The sequence below is a fragment of the Bactrocera dorsalis genome, chromosome 1 (assembly GCF_023373825.1).
Source record: "Bactrocera dorsalis isolate Fly_Bdor chromosome 1, ASM2337382v1, whole genome shotgun sequence".
In the NCBI taxonomy this organism is placed as follows: Eukaryota; Metazoa; Arthropoda; class Insecta; order Diptera; family Tephritidae; genus Bactrocera; species Bactrocera dorsalis.
The window spans coordinates 43,385,809-43,411,164 of record NC_064303.1 but is presented as its reverse complement, the minus strand read 5'-3'; the positions used below and the strand labels follow the sequence as shown (position 1 = coordinate 43,411,164).

The window sequence follows — 25,356 nt, the reverse complement described above, 5'->3', positions numbered from 1 at the left end:
GGCGGTTTAATAGTTTTTTTCTAATATAATTACAATGGAACTTAAAAGTATATTTACTATCAAAGAAAACACCCAATATCTTCAATTCATTAACATTATTTATAGGTACATTTTTATAAGATAGTCTTATATCTGAACAGCGCTTCTTTGAACAAATATGCAGGGCATTGCATTTCTCATATGATATAATCCCTCCTGATTCAAGCGACCATACAGAAATATCATCAATGATTTTACTGAAAATGGTTCTCACTGATACTAAATTATCAAGTTTAGTAAATATCAGAACATCATCTGCGTAAATATTGTGATTTATATTGTACTTATGTATTATTTTGCTAATTTCTTCAAACGCGATAACAAATAAAACCACCGAGAGAGGCGAACCTTGCGGAATCCCATTTTCTAAGTTGTATATGTCGGAAAAAGCGCCGTTTATCTTGACCATAAATCTTCGGTTAATTAAAAAACTTTTAACAAAATTGTAGATTTTAGAGCCAACTGCCCATTTCCTTAATTGTCTTAGAACAATGTGTGTCCCGATACGATCGAAGGCCTTTTCGAAGTCTAGGGAAAGTGCTGTAATATGTTTCTTAGACAGGGCACATGAAGAGAAATGGTCAAAAGATAATAGAGCGTCGATTGTGCTATGGCCTTTTTTAAAGGCAGCCTGATTAGGGTTTAGCAATTTATGTTTAGAAGTAAACCACATTAGTCAGCTAGCAACTATTTTCTCGAGAACTTTGCTGTTGCAAGGCAATAAGGAAACCGGGCGGAAGCTGGGCAGCTGATCTGCTGGTTTGTTAGGCTTCCGAATAGGGATTATACACCCACATTTCCAACTTTGAGGAATTCTGCCAAAAGAGAAAATGGCGTTGTAAAGGTTTAATAGCCTAGTTTTAGTAGAATCAGATATATTTTTAATCATTACTTAGCTAATCCTGTCGTAGCCAGGAGCGGAGCCTTTGGCATTGTTCAAAAAATTATTGACCTCTTGGATGGTGATAGGCTTGTCAATCTCTTTAGCTGAGCGAATAATATTTTGTGGGGTGCGATATATTTCGTTTAAAATTCTGGATTTTTGGACACCAAAGTCATGAGGGAAATTTTTACTATCGGAATAACTAGACCAGTGATTTGCAAATAAGTTAGCAATTTCTTTTGCACCAGAAATGAGATTATTGTTTATTATAAGATGTGGAGCCGTAAAGTTATTGTAAGAGCCCGACAGCTTTTTTATACTTTTCCATATTTCTTTAGGAGAAGATGATGGATTGATGTTACTAGTGATGTTTATAAAGCATTCTTTTTTCGCTCTTTTTGCAGAAAGTTTAAATTTGGCGTTTGCTGCCTTATATACCATGAGGTTTTGGTTAGATAGGTTGCGTTTAAAATCATACCATGCATTTTGTTTTATTGTACGCAGCTCGGCAAGCTCCTTGCTCCACCAGGGGACATATTTTTTATGCGAATACGGATGAGTTTGTGGAATAGATGAAGTGGCTGCACTAAGTATAATCTTTTTAATAGATTTGGCTTCTTTATTAATATTGTTACTAAAGGGATGGATTTGATTTTGTTCGTCACACAGCAATTTGTATTTTTCCCCATCTGCTTTATCAGTTTTAAATCTTGGTATGTGAACAGTCTTAGTTTTTATTTTAGGTGGAAAATTATCGGGTGGTGGTCACTGCCACAGAGATTATCTAAAATTCTCCAAGAAAGGAGTGGGAAAATGCTGGTGGCAGATATCGTGATATCAACATGCGTGAATGACTGATGTGTGGAAAAGTGTGTCGGAGATTTGTCGTTTAAGACAGTTAAGTCTTGGGAAGAAATTAGTTCTTCAATTGCTTTACCCCTCTTGTTTTGTTTGGAGGATCCCCAAAGTGGGCTCCAAGCATTGACATCTCCACAGATAATAATTGAAATCCTTACCAGGTGGAAAATATACGCATACCACCGTTAATGTAATGCTACTGGATTTAATTTCAAGCGCAATAATGTTTATGTTTGTTTCGATGTCGATTCTTCTATGCCAAATGCCTTTTTTGATAAGTACACCAGTCCCGTGTATATTTGTGTTACTTAAGTTGTGGAAGTGAGCTACGTAAGGCGAAGGCGGGATGGGATCTGAGATAAGCAGTAGAAGCTCATGATAATTATTAAAAAAGCCGTTCATATTCCATTGTAGAAAATTGAACCTAAATTAATTAAATAAATAAAGAGCGACTATGTAATTGAAATTTTTACTAAGTGTACTGAGATTCTGAATCATTCATCAGAAGAGTTTGACATGTTAGATAATTGAGAGGGAAAGAACTTTGTTAAGAGATGGCAGTGGAGAGAAATTAATATTTGTGACACTGTGGTCAGTGATTGCTTTGGAATTATGAGGAGAGTCACATGAATTATAATCATCCATCTCGGCTAGAGATGTGCCATTGCTGCTTTTTGATTTTTCAAGAGAAATACTCTCTTCATTATATTGTTGATTAGCTAAGCTGTTGTTTGGAAAAAGTGATGTTTGATCGTTGGAGACTTTTAGGTTTGAAAAGTTATTTTGTGTAGTATTTAATGATTTGGTGTTGTTGTTATCTGTGTTTACTATTGTTTTTGAAGCAGAGGTACTCTGTGTAATGTGAGCACGTGAAGTTTCTGCTGAATGAAGAGTAAGACTTTGAGAGGTCATTTGTTTATTATTAAATGAATTTTGATTGTCGTTTTCTTTATTTAATATTGTTATTGGAGTAGAGGTACTTTGTGTAATGTGAGCTCGTGAAGGTTCTGCTGAATGGAGAGTAAGACTTTGAGAAGTCGTTTGTTTCTTATTAAATGAATTATGATTGTCGTTTTCTTTATTTAATATTGTTATTGGAGTAGAGGTACTTTGTGTAGTACTAACGTGGGAAGATTCTGTTGATGAAAGGGCAGCGGCGTAGGATATTGGAGAATTAGCTGGGGGTATTGTTATTTGCGTGCGATAGATATTTCTAGCCTCCATCATGGAGCATTTGTTTTTTGTTTTTATAGCTAAAATATCTTTAGCTTGTTTAAATTTTTTGCACTCAATGGATGATGAAGGAACAACACGAACAGTTGGCACACATAATGCGACACATCAATTTTAGAAGGTAATTTGTAGGCATCGAAAGACAATAGAATAACCCCATTGGGAGATTGCTTACCATTGACCGTTTTATTAAATTTGTAATTAGAAGTAACACCTTGACTGCTGAGTTCTCTAACTATTTCTTCATCAGACACATTATTGAGATAAGGAGCATAGATTGTTCCCTTGGTGGTGTTAAGTGAGCAATGAAGTGCCCATGTGACGCGGCACACTCCATGCAAATGCGTGGTGGTCAAGAATTTTTGTGCTATTTTTTTGTCTTTTACCAGTAGTAGGAGGTTACCGTCTCTGAGTTCAGAGATCGACACTACCTCTTTGCTTATAAGCTGAATTGCTCTATAAACGGCAAATGTCGAAAAATCTGAGATCTTTTTATTTTCTTCCCTGTAGGATAGAGTCAAAAACTTAGGATCTGAGACCGCAACACTTGGTAATTCAGGAAAAAGATTTAGAGATGAACCATTTGACATTTTTTTTGTTTTGCGTGGGGTATCACTTGCAAGTAAAGCAAAGCGATTCTCCCTGTTATCTGTCGTCCCGGGGGGCATGCTCATGCAAGAGAAAAAGATAACGGAATAACCCGCACTGAATAACACAACGATAGCGCGCTAAATACGACCAAACACCTCGAATGCTAGACGCTGACTGTGATGATTTATTTTATCAAACATCGGTCTCCAGTTGTATTCTTGGAGCGCTGCTTGATATGGTATTCTTTCTATGAAAGCGTGTTGTTTGCCAAAGATGGAATATTGATCGTTTACTTGCAATTTGTTGTCGTATTAGGAGTTTTATGTGAATCCCTTCTTTTTCGAAGATTTAAATGAATCCTTTATTCGCTTCCAGGGACTAGGTCCTAGGTGGTACTTTGAACTGAGTAGGCAATTGAAAAGTAAAGTCCTCTCTCGACGAACGAAAACCAAACTCTTCAAGTTACTCATTATTCCAGTTGTTATTTTAACGGAATATCTAATTATTCCCCTCCTGCTATATGGTGCAGAGGCAAGGACGATGAGCAATCTGATGAGTCGACGTTACGAATTTTCGAGAGAAGTGTTTGCGAAAGATTTATGGCCCTTTGCGCGTTGGCCACGGCAAATATCGCATTCGATGGAACGATGAGCTGTACGAGATATACGACGACATTGATATAGTTCGGCGAATTAAAAGACAGCGGCTGCGCTGGCTTGGTCATATTGTACGTATGGAGGAAAACACTCCAGCTCTGAAAGTATTCGACACAAAACCCGCCGGGGGAAGCACAGGAAGATCTCCTCTCCGTTGAAAACGATGACGAGTTTTTTAAGAAAATCATCTCAGTAAGGCTCAGTGGTGCGGTAAATAAACAATACTAACGATTCTGATGCGAAGAAAATCCACAAATTATTCACGAGCAACCATTACATTCGTCCAAATTAACATTTTTGTATGATTCGCCGAAGAAAAATACAAAAGGACGGACAATTTGTTAAAAAGGGCTCTGGCGATTCGACATCCATCCGATCAACACGATTCCGGTTTTTTTGGCTACCTTTTTTTCGCGAACACATTGTAAAAATTGAACTTTTATATACATATGTACGTTCAGAAATAAATTTTAACGTTCCTTCCGCTTTTTTTTAAATTCAAATTTTTATACTTTATATCCTGTGAAACAGTAAATTACTAAATTGACAACCACTTGAAGTGAAGTGAATGAATTCTTTTTAATAAAAATTTTGTGTGAAATGATATGGTGAGTGCGGAAAAGGTGACCGAAAACTTAAACAAAAAAAAAGAATTATAATAATTAAATGTAATGCGGTGTGGCAAAACAAAAAAACAGTGCTGCGGGCCGAATTTATATTACACATGTAAAAGTAAATTAATATTTAGAAATTATCTACATCAGTACAAAGTGCTTGGTACACAAAAGTACAAAATAGAGCATACATAGCTCACCTAATAAAAGAAAAAAAAAAACAAAAAAAACCAAACAGGCGCGAACTAAATTGAAATAAATAAAACTAACTAAAAAACAAACACACTTACAATAATTTATACGGGCGCGAGTTCTAACTAGAATCAAAAAACAAAAACAAAAAGGGAAAGAAAGCAGATAAGAGAAAGGGAAAAGAGCTGGCATACAACGAAGAGGAGGAATTGGACAACAAACTCACTGATCGGTACAACCCAAAAATCCCTAAGGGAAATCAAAGTGAGTTGTATCGTTTCCATTTTTTGGTTTTGATTTATGTATATATGTAAGTATGCTAGTAACTACGGTTGCATATACTCGTAAAGCCGTTTAAGCATTAAGCAACGTTTTATTAAAACGGATATAAAATACTACGGTATAAATTAAAAAACCGATATTTAAGAAAAAAAAAATGGTATTATATCGCCTACGCATGCTTACTTTTGTTTATGCAAACTCTTACCAAAAAGAGAATATTATCTCAGTATTCAAGTATTTACTTGTAAATTTCCCGGCAATACTCCCTCCGCTTCTTAAAGCAGAAAGCGGAATTGCTTCAATTAAGCAATAGGTGCAATAAAAAATTCTTAAGAAAGCATCAAAGAGAGAGAGTATAAACATACATATATACATACATTTATATAAATATCACTGTTAATATACATTAACACACATACGATAAATTATTTATATACATACATACAAGTATATACTTACATTCAAATGCAGAGGTTAAATACCTGCATATTACAATTTCTACGTTCTTCGGTTTATTCGTACCGCCAAAATTAAATTTCTAGACATACTTGTACATACATATGGCATACATGCGGTCATAGTTATACAAGTACATATGTATATACAGACTACAAAACATATATCCCACACATAGGATACAATTAGTACATTAAAAAAGTTATAATAAAAACTTTAAATTTAAATTCCTTTTTTAAATTTATTTCACAAAATAAACTGTGTGCAATTTAAAACAAATTATATTATAACAATTTTCTTCTAAAGAAATACAGGTTTATATAAATAAACCATATATGTATATTACAGGTATATGAAACATACAACATACATATATTCACAGTCCTAATAGGCAAACAAATTTAATAAAATACCGCTCTCTTGGTGAAAAAGAAAAATAGAAGTCCAAATAAGACGGAAGCATAAGTACAAGCACAAAAAATCGCACATACATACTTATATACAAAAGGTATTAACCCATTCCGTAACATACGTTCTAGGGCATACCAATAAATCCAAAAAAACAAAAACTCGCAATATATTAAACGAAAATATATATACATTATTATTATATAGTATTGTAATAAATTATATTATATAATTTATAATAAACATAATAATAAACATAAACGCAAGTAAATATTTACAACGGCGAGTAATAACAGTAATAAACGCGGACTTTCTTAATTTGATCGGAAATAAAAAACTCTTATTTACCTAAAAGAGTTTTCGGTGGATAAAGTTCTCAGTATACACTGAAAGCAAATATATACAAATATTTAAAAAATTTACATTTTCTAAATGAATATAGATTCAAAAGAATCTAAAACATCTCAATTCTTAAAAATTCCAAAAATGATTTCTGACGATAAGAGTCCATGTACTAGGGCTGTCCGATAAATAACCGACCTAACCATGATGCACGCGACTTTTTCAAAATTTTTTTTTTATTTTTCTACATAGTCTCCTTGTAACTCCACACACTTCTCCCAGCGATGCTCCCATCTCTGCAACCCTTCCAAATAGTACTTGGCGTCTTTGTCTGCAAAATACGAGTTCACGAGAAAGATTGCCTCCTCATTTGACGAAAATCTCTGGCCGCCGAGCGCAGTTTTAAGTTGAGGAAACAAAAAAAAGTCGCTTGGTGCTAGATCCGGTGAATAAGGTGGATGGTCAAGCAGTTCGAACCGCAATTCGTGGATTTTCGCCATGGCGACTGTTGAGGTGTGAGATGGTGCGTTGTCTTGGTGGAACAAGACTTTCTTTTTTTGCAAATGTGCCCGATTTTTCGAAATTTCTTCCTTTAGCTTGTCCAATAATGATGCGTAGTATGCTCCTGTTATAGTTTTTCCTTTTTCAAGATAGTCGATAAAAATAATTCCATGGCTGTCCCAAAAAACAGTCGCCATCACTTTCCCAGCCGAATACACAGCTTTAGGTTTTTTGGGGGCTGGTTCCCCCTTTTCAATCCATTGCTTAGATTGGATTTTTGTTTCGGGCGTATAATGATGAATCCAAGTTTCGTATACAGTTATCAATCGGCGCCAAAACTCGGTCTTATTGCCTCTAAACTGAGCCAACAAAGCGCTGGAAATGTTCATGCGCGCACGTTTGTGGTCTAGCGTAAGCAAACGCGGCACCCAACGCGCGGACAGCTTTCTCATGCCCAAATCTTGGTTTAATATGTGACAAACAGTTTCTTTTGACATCTTCATAACCTCAGATATTTCCCTAACTTTAATCCGGCGGTCGTCTAGTACCAGTTGATGAACTTTAGCGATGTTATCGTTAGTGGTTACAGTTTTTGGACGCCCAGGACGTTCATCATCTTCCAAGCTCCTGCGAACACGTTTAAATTCAGCTGCCCAAAATTTTACGGTGGCAAACGATGGTGCAGAGTCACCATACACAGAGTCCAACTCATCTTTGATTTGTGAAGGCGTATTGCCTTTCAAAAATAAAAATTTAATTACAGTTCGATATTCAATTTTTTCCATTTTGGGGAAATCACCGAAATCGACTCACAAAAACGAGTGTCAACAAGATGCGCAAGATAAATTTCTGAAATTTTGGCGAGTAGCTAATATAATATGCCCAATTTGAAGAAGAAACTTTTTTTCAGATGTGCCGCTAGCTTCACGTTGAGGTCGGTTATTTATCGGACAGCCCTCGTACACCTGCAGAAGCTACATGCTCTAAGCAGGATGCTACAAAACAAAAGAGGGGGAAAGACATATCATACTCTAAATTCATTTCTGAGAGTGACTCTCTAATAAAATACTGCACTCGATTTGCTTCTTCGCCGATTCAAGACAATTCTGAATCGGCGCTAGAAATAAAAAGCCAAACTATTGAAAATTTTTGGACACGTCTCCAAGCTGCATATGACGCAATTGTAGATACTGTCGATTCAGATCTACCAGAAAGCTTTAAATCTTCTGCATACGCCAAATTTGAAAACTGCTTAGATCAGTATGAAGACACAAAAATTATGATCGCAGATCAACTAAAACTTATAAAGTCAATTGCACCTACTCCCCACAGTAGAGTAGAGTTACCACAATTGCAAGCCCAAAAGGCAACAGGCATTCATCTCATAGTGCCAGCGTGTGATACGGAAATATTTCATGGAGGTTATGAACAATGGCCGTCCTTCCGGGACATGTTTACAGCCGTGTACATAAACCATCCAAAATTATCACAAGCGCAAAAATTGTATCAGCTTCGATACAAAATAAAAGCAGGCATAATAGTTAAACAGTTCGCATTAAGTGATGACAATTTCAATTTGGCTTGGGAAGCTCTAAAAGCACGTTACGAGAACAAAAGAATAATGGTCGACAAGCAAGTAACGATACTCATGAACTTGCCGAAAATTCAAAAAGAAACAAGTGAAGAATTCATAAAAATAGAATCCACTGTTTCGAATTGTTTGTGGGTTCTATCGACAAAAAATGTTCCCACAGACGGCTGGGGCCCTATTCTGGTAAACATATGCACCGCGGCATTACCAGAAAAATCATTACTTCTATGGGGGCAATCGCCCTCATCAAGGAGAGACTACCCAACGTGGCAGCAATATGAAATTGCGGAAAGGGTAGATAAAAAAACAGTCCGAACTAAAAACGTTCAACCCGACCTAAACAGAAGCTTCAATAGACCCCAATTCAATAACAACAACAATTTAAATAGAAGCGTTTTCAAAACACAATCGTTCACATCTGAACAGAACAAATATACGTCATGCGAACTATGTACAAGAGGGCATAAACTCAAAACTTGCGAGACGTTTAAAAAATTAAATATAAACGATAGGAACAACTTTGTCAGGTCAAAAAGACTCTGCACAAACTGCTTGCCCCACTCACACAATCTTAGTACTTGCGAAAGCAAATTTAATTGCGTATATTGCCACAAGAGGCATCATTCTATGTTACATCTCAATAACTTGCCCAACACATCTCAAAGTAGCGCTTTTGCAAAAAAAGCCACGGGTTTAGTTGCAACAGCAACTCCCGAAACAGAAACTCAACAAAATTGCCAAGAGACACGATGCTGCTCAAAGGCATTAAAAACTCAAACGCTACACAGCGAAAATCATAGTAGAGTACTACTACCTACAGCAGTTGTCTCCATCGAACATCGAGGAGAACTGTTCAAACTAAGAGCCCTAATAGACCAAGGATTACAACGATCATTCATAGCGTCTAGGGCACAAAATAGGCTAAAACTGCCAACAAAACATGCCAACTATGAAATTACGGGAATGGGCGGACGAGTAGTACAAAACTCAAATAAAATCTGCCACATTACCCTAATTTCCCCCCAAGCGGTTAAGCGCATTCAAGCAAATGCTATTGTCTTACCGCAACTAACAAACATGCTTCCAAGCTATCAAATAAATAGAAAGTATTGGAATAAGATTTCACATCTGACTCTAGCAGATCCTCAAATAGACCTTCTATTAGGCAGCGATCTTACTGGCGCAAAATACCATTTTCGGATGGGTCCTAAGTGGACTAGTCGCGGAACCAGTCACAGCAATGACAACTCAAGTTGAGGAAATCGCAAACGAGAGAAAATGTATCGGCAAATACTTGTACATAAAGATGATCAAGATTTTCAACGGATTATTTTCCGAAAATCTGCCAATAGTCCACTACGCGACTTTAAATTGAAAACAGTTACCTTTGGCGTAAACTGTGTCCCATATCATTCAAACTAAATTAATTAGTGCTATTTGTGAAAAAAATGATACCACACAAATACTAGATGTTAAAGATAAATTCATGGTAGAATCATTAGTCTATCATTACGATTTCTGTAAAAAAGAATATTACAACTACAAGGGTATAACCAGAGCTAAGTCTTTAATATTACCAAAGATTAATAAGAATATAGCATATAAGAACTCAAAATATATAGCAGTTAAGTACTATAATAAATTACCAATGGAATTAAAGTCACTAAATATCAAAAGAAAAAATGATAAAAGAAAAATTGTAAAGTGGATTGTAACGCTATAGATTAAATATTAGAACGCAAAGTCATTGCAACACCTCTATAGGTTCATACTATGTATGTATATATTTTGTATCCTGGTTATTAAATAAATAAATAAATAAATAAATCTATCCATTCGTACACTACACGAACTGGCAGAAGACACAAATCCAGAATTTCCACTGGCAACACAAGTGCTAAAAACACAGACGTATGTAAACGATATGCTGTCTGGAAGCCACAGTCTTCCACTATCATACGATACCTTATCACAGGTAATAAATGCCCTCAATACCGCAGGGTTTCCTTTAAAAAAGATTACAGCCAACCACCCAAATATTTTAAAAAATATTCCTAAAGACCATTTGTTGGATACTAATTTCCTTATATATGAAAAGGAAAGTACAACAAAAACATACAATGGAATGCGATATCTAACCAATTTTCATATACTACAGAATCAATATACGCATTATCCGCCATCACAAAGAGACAAGTTTTATCCTCTGTGGCGAAACTTTTCGACCCCGCAGGATGGCTTTCGCCAATTATGATACAAGCGAAAATCCTGATCCAAGAATTATGGCTAGACGGAACCGGCTGGGACGAACAAGTGAAGCCTCTTCGCTTAGAAAAATGGTCCCAGTTTGCTAATAACCTAAAAGACATTTCGCAGATACAAACTCCACGGTGGGTAAACTATTCCCCCGAATACAAAGTGGAACTACACGGTTTCTGCGACGCCTCTGAAAAGGCATATTGTGCCACTATTTATGTGCGCACACAAAGCGATATTGCAACCACAAGCCACCTACTGGCGCCAAAAGCAAAACTCGCACATCTAAAAACGATAAGTCTACCACGACTTGAACTCTGTGGCGCTCTGCTACTAGCAAAGCTAGTTTTCATGGTGCGGACCCACTTGAACATGGCAAAATACAAGTTATATCTATGGTCCGATTCCGAAATAGTTTTAGCCTGGTTGGAAAAACTACCACATGCGTGGAAAACATATATTTCCAACAGAACGTCTCAAATACTTGACCTAGTAGGATCAGCCACTTGGCGACACGTAGCCAGTGCTGACAATCCTGCGGATCTAGGTACAAGAGGATGCAAACCTCTGCAACTCGCCACCTCCACCCTCTGGTGGAATGGCCCTCAATGGTTAACAGAATCTCCCGATTCTTGGCCACAATCGCCCATGCGCAACATAATTGCCCTAGAAAGTCGAAAAATCGCCACTTATCACACAACAATGGATGATGCTGACATCCTTGAACGATTTTCATCGTTCCCCCGAGCACTCAGAGTAGTCGCCTATATTCTCAAATTCGTAGAGCGACTCAAACTTAAGGTAAAGGGAGCAATTTGTCCCCAATGCGATACATTGACGCACTAAGACTTACAAAAAGCGAAGGTCGCTCTTATCGCATTAACCCAAACGCGCTACTTCAGCCGCGACCTAGGGTTACTAAGAGAATCGAAGCCAATTGACAAAAAGAGCTCACTCTTAGTACTAAACCCATTTATAGACACGAAAGGCCTGCTTCCTGCAAACGGCCGGCTTGCTAATTCCAGCCTTACGTATAACGAACGCCATCCCATAATAATACCAGAGAAATCCTCATTTGCCACATTATTCATCAATTATATTCATATACTCATGTTACACGCCGAACATCGCCTCATGCAACATATGGTACGCCAAGAGTACTATGTTCCCCGCCTTAAGCCCTAAATCAAGAAGTGCATTTTCACGTGCAAGGTCTGCACTATGCACAAGCAGAAAATGAGAACGCAGATTATGGCAGCACTTCCACCTGAACGCTGCAATTTCGCTCTGCCCTTCACCACCACAGGTGTCGATTTTGCTTGGCCTTTTCAGATAAAGGCGTCCATGCTAAGATCTCCCACCCTAATGAAGGGATACGTGGCTGTCTTTGTCTGTTTCACGACAAAAGTAGTAAACCTTGAGCTGTGTACTAATCTGACGACGGAGGCTTTTCTCACGGCATTTGCTCGATTCGTCGGACGACGTGGCTCTCCATCAAAAATAATGAGCGATAATGGCAAAACATTTATCGGAGCACAACGAGCTACAGAAAAACAGTTTGTAGATTTCATGAAACAAGTCTCACCTGACATTGTCCAAAAATACGCTTCGCAAGGTATCAATTGGCAGTTCATCCCCCCAAGCGCTCCTCATATGGGCGGTTTATAGGAATCAGCTGTAAAAAGCTTCAAAACTCATTTCAAAAAGCTGACTGGCAACTATAAATTCAATTATGAGAGTTCACGACCTTGTTAACTAGAATTGAAGCCGTTCTCAACTCACGATCTCTCGCAGCCCTCTCACAAGATCCCTCAGTCTTCACAGCACTAACTCCCGGCCACTTTCTTATAGGAGCGCCCATCCTGGCCACACCTTAGCCAGGCGTGGAGACGCTCTCCTTATTAAACAGATGGGAACGAATTAAAATTCTCCATCATGAATTCAGTCGCCGATGGAAAGAAGATTATTTAAAGGACCTCCACAGAAGGTACCGGTGGAAAACACCAGAAAAAGCGCTTCAGCTTGGAGATTGTGTCTTGATTAATGACGATTGTCTCCCCCCTACCGAATGGCGGCTTGGCCGCATAGAGAAGTTTTACTACAGCTCCGACGGTCATATTCGCGTAGTCGATCTCCGCACGCAAACTGGAACACTAACCAGGCCGGTCGTTAAACTATGCTTTTTGCCAACAGCCGAAAAAACCGATATATAAACCGTAAACAAACCGAAAAAAACGCCTAATATACCACCAACAATAATTTATTAAAACCAAAAATTACATTAAAGGGTCGATCCACATGACGACCCACTCATGCCACACCACGTGGCAACATAGTTCACCACTATATTTAACAAATATCTAATAACGATAACCTCTTCTATAGATACATATGGATATCGATGCGGCAACAGCACCAATGCCAACCGTGCGTTCGGCTGTCCCAACACCAGCGCCGCGAACCATAACGGTAACAACGCCGTCCACCGCTGCACGCAGTGCAACCCGAGCAACCCCGACGTCGCAACAGAATGAGCTACCTCGCATCTGATGTCCTCTATGTTGTCGTTTGCACAGGTTGCCACACTGCGGCATATTTAAAGGATGGCCACCTCAGCAACGCCAGCAGGTTGCGCGGGCCATTGCCTGAGTTGCCTGTCGCCTACTCATACCACACAAGAGTGTACGTCCGGCTATGTGTGCCAAATGTGTAAGCTTCCACACCACATTATGATGCACCGCGGGGGTAAACGACGTTCAAAACGGCAGCAACAGCGAAGGCCAATAACCACTCCGGACGACTCGCGTCCGCGACACCCCCACAACGTAACACGGCGGCAGCGTACTAGGCCACAAACCCGCCGTCCAACCGGTCTCAGCAACGTGGTCGCTACGTTGCAACAACTCCAGCGATTACTAGGCTAAAAATTTGCCTAGGGGGGCCAGGATGGCTAAATGGGTATCAGCCTTCCCACTTCTGCCCGTCAACATCATCCTACACATCTACGTATGCAACACTGATTCGCACCATTCCCCACACTCATCATCACTTTCCTCGCATCATCCACCACGCTCTAACACACACACAATGACAACACACACCATCACCTACTTCCGTCGAAGAAAAATACAAAAGGACGGACAACTTGTTAAAAAGGGCTCTGGCGATTCGACATCCATCCGATCAACACGATTCCGGCTTTTTTGGCTACCTTTTTTTCGCGATTCGTTTAAATCTTCGAAGAAGTTTACCAGTGCATCATCCTACACAACGTCAATCGAAAGGGATTCACATAAAACTCCTAATACGACAACAAATTGCAAGTAAAGGATCAATATACCATCTTTGGCAAATAACACGCTTTCATAGAAAGAATACCATATCAAGCAGCGCTCCAAGAATACAACTGGAGACCGATCTTTGATAAAATAAATCAACAAATAAATCAGCAAGATGACTGAACCAGCAAATTTAATTGCATTAACCAACGCAGTCGCCGATCTGCAACGACAGTTATCCGAAATACAATGTGCAGCCATTCCACAATGTCTTCTTCTTAATTGGCGTAGACACCGCTTACGCGATTATAGCCGAGTTAACAACCGCGCGCCAGTCGTTTCTTCTTTTCGCTACGTGGCGCTAATTGGATATTCCAAGCGAGGCCAGGTCCTTCTCCACTTGGTCCTTCCACCGGAGTGGAGGTCTTCCTCTTCCTCTGCTTACCCATTGGACATCGTCCAAGCCACTGCACCATATAGCAGGACGGGAATTACGAGTGACTTATAGAGTTTGGTTTTTGTCTGTCGAGAGAGGACTTTGCTTCTCAATTGCCTACTCAGTCCGAAGTAGCACCTGTTGGCAAGAGTTATCCTTCGTTGGATTTCTAGGCTGACATTGTTGGTGGTGTTTACGCTGGTTCCAAGATAGACGAAATTATCTACAACTTCAAAGTTATGACTGTCAACAGTGACGTGAGAGCCAAGTCGCGAGTGCGACGACTGTTTGTTTGATGACAGGAGATATTTCGTCTTGCCCTCGTTCACTGCCAGACCCATTTGCATTGCTTCCTTGTTCAGTCTGGAGAAAGCAGAACTAACGGCGCGGGTGTTGAGACCGATAATATCAATATCATCGGCATACCCCAGCAGCTGTACACTATTGTACCTGCTCGATTCAGTTCTGCAGCTCTAATAATTTTCTCCAGCAGCAGATTGAAAAAGTCGCACGATAGGGAGTCGCCTTGTCTGAAACCTCGTTTGGTATCGAACGGCTCGGAGAGGTTCTTCCCGATCCTGACGGAGCTTTTCGTGTTGCTCAACGTCAGTTTACACAGCCGTATCAGTTTTGCGGGGATACCAAATTCAGACATCGCGGCATAAAGGCAGCTCCTTTTCGTGCTGTCGAAAGCAGCTTTGAAATCGACGAAGATGTGGTGTGTGTCGATTCTCCCTTCACGGGTCTTTTCCAAGATTTGACGCATGGTGAATATCTGGTCGGTTGTTGATTTGCCAGGTCTAAAGCCACACTGATAAGGTTCAATCAGTTCGTTGACGGTGGGCTTTAATCTTTCACACAATACGCTCGATAGAACCTTGTACGCGATGTTGAGGAGGCTTATCCCACGGTAGTTGGCGCAGATTATGGGGTCTCCTTTTTTATGGATTGGGCCTAGCACACTTAAATTCCAATCGTTGGGCATGCTTTCATCCGACCATATTTTGCAAATAAGCTGATGCATGCTCCTAATCAGTTCTTCGCCGCCGTGTTTGAATAACTCGGCCGGCAATCCATCGGCCCCTGCCGCTTTGTTGTTCTTCAGGCGGGTAATTGCTATTCGAACTTCTTCATGGTCGGGTAATGGAACGTCTGCTCCATCGTCATCGATTGGGGAATCGGGTTCGCCTTCTCCCGGTGTTGTACTTTCACTGCCATTCAGCAGGCTGGAGAAGTGTTCCCTCCATAATTTAAGTATGCTCTGGGCATCGGTAACTAGATCACCTTTGGGGGTTCTACAAGAGTATGCTCCGGTCTTGAAACCTTCTGTAAGCCGCCGCATTTTGTCGTAGAATTTTCGAACATTACCCCTGTCGGCCAGCTTATCAAGCTCTTCGTACTCACGCATTTCGGCCTCTTTCTTTTTCTGTCTGCAAATGCGTCTCGCTTCCCTCTTCAACTCTCGGTATCTATCCCATCCCGCACGTGTTGTGGTCGATCGTAACGTTGCGTGGTAGGCAGCCTGTTTTCTCTCCGCTGCGACACGGCACTCCTCGTCCTACCAGCTGTTCTTTTGCACTTTCCGAAAACCAATGGTTTCGGTTGCAGTTGTACGTAAGGAGTTTGAAATGCCGTCCCACAGTTCCCTTATACCGAGTTGTTGATGAGTGCTCTCAGAGAGCAGGAGTGCAAGCCGAGTAGAAAAACGTTCGGCTGTCTGTTGTGATTGCAGCTTCTCGACGTCGAACCTTCCTTGTGTTTGTTGGCGTGCGTTTTTTGCTGCACAGAGGCGGGTGCGAATTTTGGCTGCAACAATATAGTGGTCCGAGTCGATGTTAGGACCTCGGAGCGCACGCACATCTAAAACACTGGAGACGTGTCTTCCGTCTATCACAACATGATCGATCTGGTTGGTGGTTTTTCGATCCGGAGACAGCCAGGTAGCTTGATGTATCTTCTTATGCTGGAATCTAGTACTACAGATAACCATATTTCGGGCCCCGGCGAAGTCGATCAGCCTCAACCCATTTGGGGATGTTTCGTCGTGGAGGTTGAATTTACCGACCGTAGTGCCAAAGATACCTTCTTTGCCCACCCTGGCGTTAAAGTCGCCAAGCACGATTTTGACATCGTGGCGGGGGCATCTCTCATAAGTGCGCTCCAAGCACTCATAAAAGGCATATTTGGTCACATCGTCCTTCTCTTCCGTCGGGGCGTGGGCGCAAATCAGCGATATGTTGAAGAACCTCGCTTTGATGCGGATTGTGGTTAGACGTTCATTCTCCGGAGTGAATGATAGTACTCGGCTACGGAGCCTCTCTCCCACCACGAATCCAACACCAAACTTGCGCTTATATGGCCACTGTAGTAAATGTCACAAGGACCTACTTGTCTCTGTCCTTGTCCCGTCCATCGCATTTCTTGGACGGCGGTGATGTCAGCCTTTATTTTCACGAGGACATCAACCAGCTGGGCAGCGGCACCTTCCCAATTAAGGGATCAGACATTCCAGGTGCATGCCCTCAATTCGTAGTCCTTATTTCGTTTGCCATGGTCGTCATCAAAAGGGGGGTCACTCATCCGAGGCTTGTTGTTCCTTTTCATTGGGAGTGTTTTTTTACGTGGCGGGTCCCAAACCCAGCGCATAACCTTATGCAGGGGATGTTTCGCCTTCTCACTTTAGCTCGCCTTCAAACGGATGTTCTTAGGCTACCCAGAGGATACTTGGTCAAAGACCGGAAGTCGTGAGCTGCTTGAGTCATATGCAAAAGAATCGTTTCTGGCCACTCCCAAGTGAATGGCGATCAGAGAACTTTCCTCACTTGCGTGAACTTCTACACATGACTCCATCCTCCACAATGAACAGAGAAAAAGTGGATCTGAATACCTTTAACTCAATAACACAATTTAATGGTGATTACAACGAGAATCAACAACAACCAGAACGAAATCCGTAGCCTCAAAAGAATTATCAAAATCCATTTAAGAAAGTAGCAGGAGCATTGCTAATATACATATGTACCACCGAAGAATCAATCGATCAGCAATCAAATACAGAATGTGAACAGGAAGAATATTTTTTTTCTAAGGCATGGGTTACCAACGCTTGTAAGGACCACAGAAGAGGGTAACTCAGTGTTTATTTTAATTGATAGTGGTGCATAAGAAAGTTATGTAAATACAAAATTCCCTCACGCAAAAAGGATAGAAGTAGAGATTAAAGAACACTACTACTTTACATGACAAATCATTAATTAAATATAAAAAGAAAGTGAACATAATAGGATTCAGTATGGAATTTTTAGAACTCGATACTTTACAAGATTTCGATTTATTGATAGGAATTAAAGGTTTAAAGCAATGATAGATACAGAAAGAAATGTATTAATTGTGAAAAGGAATAAATTATATGATAAATAAATGAATTAATGAAAAGAAAGGAGCGGAGTAAAACATTACCCTACGTAACTAGAGGCATTACCCTACGCGTAGAGGCAGAAATCAGAACAGAAACAAATAATCCGATTTGGGTCAGACGGTATCCATACCCCATTTGTAGAAACTGAAATAAAAAAATATTAGATAATGAAATAATACAGCCAAGCAATAGCCCGTACAATTCACCCATATGGACAGTTTCTAAAAAAGGGGATGACGAGCAAGGCAACCCAAAAAGACCCATGGTTATTGACTTCCAGAAATTAAATGCGCAAACAATCGCTGATAGATATCCCATTCCGGACATCACCATGATGCTCCAAAACTTAGGAAAAGCACAGTACTTCACGGCTTTAGATTTGGAATCAGGATTTCATCAAATTAAAATAAAAAAGAAGACGGGGAAAAACAGCATTTTTAATAAATAACGCTAAATATGAATTTCTACGAATTTCTATTTGGACTGAACAACGCACCGTCGATCTTTCAAAGATGCGTTATGTAGATGATGGCCTAATATATTCAGCTAATCCTGAACAACATATGAAAGATATCACCAATATAATACACACTTTACAAGAAGCCAACATGAAAATCTCGGATGAAAAATTAAAATTCAAATTCAATTCCGTCACACCACAAGACTTGATAGATACACTAACGAAAATTATCAAACATCATAATATCACTACCGCATTTCACACTACACTAGAAACCTGGTATGAAATTCATGATATAAACTCTTCATTTAATATAGAGAAAAGGGTTCTTTGTCAAAATCTATTAAAAGGCATTACGAGTGAAGAAGATAGAGAAAATATAATTAAACATACGTATGAAAGAGCCCATAGAAACGCAGAAATAATACATTAGAGATACTAGAAACTTGCTATTGGCCAAATATAAAAAAATTATGTAATCCGACTAACTAGAAATTGTAGCATTTGTAAAGAGAACAAATACGAACGCCACCCGACAAAACAAGTTTATGCAAAAACACCCATACCCGAAGGTATAGGCACACAAATACAATTAGACATACTATTTGAAATCGATGGAACCATGTAACGGGTGATTTTTTTGAGGTTAGGATTTTCATGCATTAGTATTTGACAGATCACGTGGGATTTCAGACATGGTGTCAAAGAGAAAGATGCTCAGTATGCTTTGACATTTCATCATGAATAGACTTACTAACGAGCAACGCTTGCAAATCATTGAATTTTATTACCAAAATCAGTGTTCGGTTCGAAATGTGTTTCGCGCGCGTGTTTTGTTCAGCGATGAGGCTCATTTCTGGTTGAATGGCTACGTAAATAAGCAAAATTGCCGCATTTGGGGTGAAGAGCAACCAGAAGCCGTTCAAGAACTGCCCATGCATCCCGAAAAATGCACTGTTTGGTGTGGTTTGTACGCTGGTGGAATCATTGGACCGTATTTTTTCAAAGATGCTGTTGGACGCAACGTTACGGTGAATGGCGATCGCTATCGTTCGATGCTAACAAACTTTTTGTTGCCAAAAATGGAAGAACTGAACTTGGTTGACATGTGGTTTCAACAAGATGGCGCTACATGCCACACAGCTCGCGATTCTATGGCCATTTTGAGGGAAAACTTCGGACAACAATTCATCTCAAGAAATGGACCCGTAAGTTGGCCACCAAGATCATGCGATTTAACGCCTTTAGACTATTTTTTGTGGGGCTACGTCAAGTCTAAAGTCTACAGAAATAAGCCAGCAACTATTCCAGCTTTGGAAGACAACATTTCCGAAGAAATTCGGGCTATTCCGGCCGAAATGCTCGAAAAAGTTGCCCAAAATTGGACTTTCCGAATGGACCACCTAAGACGCAGCCGCGGTCAACATTTAAATGAAATTATCTTCAAAAAGTAAATGTCACGAACCAATCTAACGTTTCAAATAAAAAACCGATGAGATTTTGCAAATTTTATGCGTTTTTTTTTTAAAAAAAGTTATCAAGCTCTTAAAAAATCACCCTTTACATATCTCTCATGCACAGATAAATACTCAAAATATATGATATACAAGTATGCATATCGTTAGTTAAAATGCAAACGGCCCTATCTAACATTTTCATTACTTTACAGGAGAAACAAAAAACTGTATAAAACTATATATATTAATGTGTTTAGAGCAATTTTTTTCAATGTAACTTGTAAAACAACTACAAATTTAAAGTTGAAAGAAAATAATGTTTTTTTTTTTAATATTTTAAAAGTTATGTTACTTACGTCCTTTTGACGCCTGATTTTCTGAAACAAAAAGCCCTAACTACAATTCAATTTTTTTAGTTATTTGTCAGTAACTTGTCAATACATTTTCAATGAAGTCGCTTTAATTATATTTAAAACAAAATAAAGAAAAATTTATTTAAGCATGGTTGCCAAATTTTTTTGAATGCATTATATATTAAATTAATAAGTATATGAAAATAAAATTAATTCAAGAAGATTAAATAAATATGTAGTACAGTTCAGAGGTAACGGTAAATTATACTTTATCAGCTTGTGTATTAACAACTCTTGTATAATAATTAATTTTCATAGGGTATATTGCAGGGATAATGGGATGCCCAACTTATTCCAGTGTGAAAGCGCCTCAAAATAAGCGTTTTTTATAACATTTTCCATTATGGCCAGATCGAACAAAATAAGAATTTTTGGGCATTTTAAATTATAATACCCAACATTATTTACGATTGCAAATTATTATATATTGGACTTTTAATATATGGCGAAACTACTTAATTCCTTTTTTATGATTTTATGGTATTTTAAAACAACTGACTTTCGATCTTTCAATACTTAATAAGGTGAATTAAGCCTGTTAGTTCTCAATTAATAAATGTTTTTAATCAATTGTAATAGAAAATTAATTCTATTATGCATCAAATTACAAAACGTTTCATGAAATATATTTAAATTTCGCATCTTGAACGGCGGCAACAAATCCCTCCGTTTTCATATTTTTTTTTGGTAAGATTTCAGTCTGGCCATCGCTCGTTTCCAATTGCTAAACGTCAAAACCTCCTCAATCCAGTCAACAGTCAAAGTTGAGGTGGTTTTGACGTTTAGCAATTGTTCTCTCATTTCCAGTGAGAGAGGAGTTGGACATCTCATTATCTCTGGTATATTGTCATAAAAATAATGACAGTCTGCTGGTAGTACTTTTTTCAGCTCCTGAAGATGCTGCCACTTCTTATTAGAAATTGCTAGTCTGCTCAGATGCAATTGGGAAGGTTCGACAACTGTGAATTGTTTTGAAGTTCTTTAAGGTAGCTGGGCATAATCGTCATTTATATCAGTTTTAAAATAAATAATTCCAGTCTGCTCGTATGACAATGCACGTACCTTATTGACAGTAGGGTCTCCTGTTTTTCTTTCTAAAAATTTAATAAGCAATAAAGTTTTGGAAAATTTCTTAGAAATTAAAAGTGTGCCTTACCTGGTCTAATAGATGAATACCTCATTGGAACAGACTCGTAATCGAGGAAATATTTATAGTTTAAGTAGTGAACTTGTAGAGGCATAGGATTTTTCCGGGCTGCTCTTATTGATTCTACTAGTTGAAATGGCAAATGTATTTGTTTATTTTTGATTCGTCTCTCAATAAGAGAATGAGTGGAATCGCATTCCATTTGCGTGTGACCTACTACTAAGTATTTGTGTTCTATGGTAATGTCTTTTTCCACACATAAAGAGAGCAACGCATTAGAAAGGACAACATTTCTGTTTTGGTAAGAACAACCATCAGAGTAGATAACTATGTGGTGAATGTGAGGATGTTTCAAAAGTTGGGGTTTTAAATGTTTTAAAACAATTTTTGTAAACGTTGATGAGACAAGAGTTCCTTCGGTTTCATCCCAAACGTAATTATCAGACTCGTGGCTTATAACATTGTACATATGTATGTATATAGTGAAGTTGTGAACTTGTAGTTTCATTTTATAATAAGAGGAGCTGGCGTTGTACTGTGGTATAAGTTTAACTGCCTCCATATCTATGCTAAATAGTAGAAATGCACCTAATTTGGCATTTTCGACATCATTTTGCTTCTCATTTCGCATCCTTTCAATTTCATTTCGGTGAACGTCAAATATATCCTGTGACAAGTTGTTTGATTTAAAAGATAAACATAAGTCACACTGGTCATTTCGTGGTTTAAATAACGAGTAATTGTTTGATTTAAAAACATTCATAAAAATTGGAAATGATACTCGAGCAATATCATTGTTTTTATGTTCTTCGCATGATTGAGAATAAAGTTTATAAATCTGTCTGTATGTTTTGAAATCTGCTTCAAAATATATTTTTGTTGTATATTTGCGACGATAGTGCGACTCCAACTTTGGTAAATCTTCTAACCAGTTTTGTAAGTAGCTACATCTTTTCCTATAGTGTAATATTTCTTTATTTTGATCAGAATTTTGCGTTTTTAGACTCTTTTGGGTGCAATGTAAGCCACAGGATTGAGTCCAAGAACGTACCATTTTTTCTGATAAGCCCAAAGTTGATAGAAACATTTGCCGACAAACTTGCATTCGATTTGTATTGTGCTTTAGAAAATAATATTTAGTGTTGGAGCGTTTGGAATTTTCAACAGTTACACGTTGTGTTTTGGAACATTCAATGAGGTTTGTTACATATAATTTTTTTCATCTCACGACATTATCCAGAACGAGTCAAAAATTTCTTTACGAGTATCCTCTGTAAAAGGTGAGCAAAATCGAATGGAACCTTTCTCACAGAACTTCGACTTACACGCATCTTTCATTTCTCTGGGCTTTCTATAGCTTATATTTCCTTTAGATAAACCTTGATATTTCTGTCCTGCCATACGTTTTTGCTGGTTATTAACTCTCACATTTTTTGTAGTATTACTCGCATTTCTGGTTGCACCACTTGCTAAATTATTTTCCGACATATTTTCACTATCCGAATTCATATTAATGACATGTAATTTATTTGCTTAAAATTTGAACAATTCAATTATAGTTAAACACTGAGATCGCTGAAAAAACAAGTGTACCGTTTACTAAAAACTTTAATTATGTTTACTGTGCTGTCTATTACAAAGCAAAACGGTGTAACGGGACAAGGCCGTGTTTGTATTGTGTGGTGTTTGTTGTTGTGTGTAGTTAGGGCTCTTTGCTTTTATCAAAACGAACACTTTTTAGTAAGGGCCTTTTGTATTTCGTTAATAAAACAACTATTTTTAATCGTATGACTCTGTAATTTTGCATGAACATGTAGTTTGAATAAATATATTATAATCAATCAAAAAACCCATTTTGATTTTTTTGTTAGTTAGGGCCGCTTGGGAGGATGGAGTCATGCGTAGAAGTTCACGCATGTGAAGAAAGTTCTCTGATCGCCATTCACTTGAGAGTGGCCAGAAACGATTCTTTTACATATGACTCAAGCAGCTCACGACTTCCGGTCTTTGACCAAGTATCCTCTGGGTAGCCTAAGAACATCCGTTTGAAGGCGAGCTAAAGTGAGAATGCGAAATATCCCCTACTTAGGGTTGTGCGCTGGGCTTGGGACCCGCCACGTAAAAAAACACCCCCACTGAAAAAGCAAACACAGCCTCGGATGAGAGACCCCCCTTTTTATGACGACCATGGCAAACGAAATAAGGACTATGATTTGAGGGCATGCACCTGGAATGTCCGGTCCCTTAATTGGGAAGGTGCCGCTGCCCAGCTGGTAGATGTCCTCGTAAAGATAAAGGCTGACATCACCGCCGTCCAAGAAATGCGATGGACGGGACAAGGACAGAGACAAGTAGGTCCTTGTGACATTTACTACAGTGGCCATAAAGGAGCGCAAGTTTGGTGTTGGATTCGTGGTGGGAGAGAGACTCCGTCGCCGAGTACTATCATTCACTCCGAAGAATGAACGTCTAGCAACAATCCGCATCAAAGCGAGGTTCTTCAACATATCGCTGATTTGCGCCCACGCCCCGACGGAAGAGAAGGACGATGTGACCAAAGATGCTTTTTATGAGTGCTTGGAGCGCACTTATGAGAGATGCCCCCGCCACGATGTCAAAATCGTGCTTGGCGACTTCAACGCCAGGGTGGGCAAAGAAGGTATCTTTGGCACTACGGTTGGTAAATTCAGCCTCCACGAGGAAACATCCCCAAATGGGTTGAGGCTGATCGACTTCGCCGGGCCCGAAATATGGTTATCTGTAGTACTAGATTCCAGCATAAGAAGATACATCAAGCTACCTGGCTGTCTCCGGATCGAAAAACCACCAACCAGATCGATCATGTTGTGATAGACGGAAGACACGTCTCCAGTGTTTTAGATGTGCGTGCGCTCCGAGGTCCTAACATCGACTCGGACTACTATATTGTTGCAGCCAAAATTCGCACTCGCCTCTGTGCAGCAAAAAACGCACGCCAACAAACACAAGGAAGGTTCGACGTCAAGAAGCTGCAATCACAACAGACAGCCGAAAGATTTTCCACTCGGCTTGTGCTCCTGCTCTCTGAGAGCACTCGTCAACAACTCGGTATAAGGGAACTGTGGGACGGCATTTCAAACTCCTTACGTACAGCTGCAACCGAAACCATTGGTTTTCGGAAAGTGCAAAAGAACAGCTGGTACGACGAGGAGTGCCGTGTCACAGCGGAGAGAAAATAGGCTGCATACCACGCAACGTTACGATCGACCACAACACGTGCGGGATGGGATAGATACCGAAAGTTGAAGAGGGAAGCGAGACGCATTTGCAGACAGAAGAAGAAAGAGGCCGAAATGCGTGAGTACGAACAGCTTGATAAGCTGGCCGACAGGGGTAATGCTCGAAAATTCTACGAAAAAATGCGGCGGCTTACAGAAGGTTTCAAGAACGAAGCATACTCCTGTAGAACCCCCAAAGGTGATCTAGCCACCGATGCCCAGAGCATACTTAGACTATGGAGGGAACACTTCTCCAGCCTGCTGAATGGCAGTGAACACATAACACCAGGAGAAGGCGAACCCGATTCCCCAATCGATGACGATGGAGCAGACGTTCCATTACCCGGCCATGAAGAAGTTCGAATAGCAGTTGCCCGCCTGAAGAACAATAAAGCGGCAGGGGCCGACGGATTGCCGGCCGTGCTATTCAAACACGGCGGCGAAGAACTGATAAGGAGCATGCATCAGCTTATTTGCAAAATATGGTCGGATGAAAGCATGCCCAACGATTGGAATTTAAGTGTGCTAGGCCCAATCCATAAAAAAGGAGACCCCACAATCTGCGCCAACTACCGTGGGATAAGCCTC

At 39.4% G+C, this 25,356-nt stretch overlaps 1 protein-coding gene across 13 annotated transcripts in view; it reads right to left on the bottom strand.

Moving 5' to 3' along the window:
- LOC105223892 (acyl-coenzyme A diphosphatase NUDT19) overlaps positions 1 to 25,356 on the bottom strand; it is a 196,091-nt gene that overhangs the window by 65,087 nt on the left and 105,648 nt on the right. For 2 of the 13 annotated variants that reach the window (XR_007421160.1, XM_049445863.1), the window contains exons 1-3: positions 21,521 to 23,048; positions 18,627 to 21,458; positions 14,542 to 18,405 (exon numbers count right to left, since the gene is read on the bottom strand). The exons of 7 other annotated variants lie outside the window; for them this stretch is intronic. Coding sequence is in view for 1 of the 6 variants with exons in the window: in XM_049445863.1 (XP_049301820.1) it covers positions 14,975 to 16,024 (1,050 nt within the window). In the remaining 5 variants the exon portion in view is untranslated. Of the gene's footprint in view, positions 1 to 14,541; positions 18,406 to 18,626; positions 23,049 to 25,356 lie in introns of those variants that run through there. 4 more of the 13 variants (XR_007421161.1, XR_007421163.1, XR_007421162.1 and 1 more) reach the window with 4 other exon arrangements.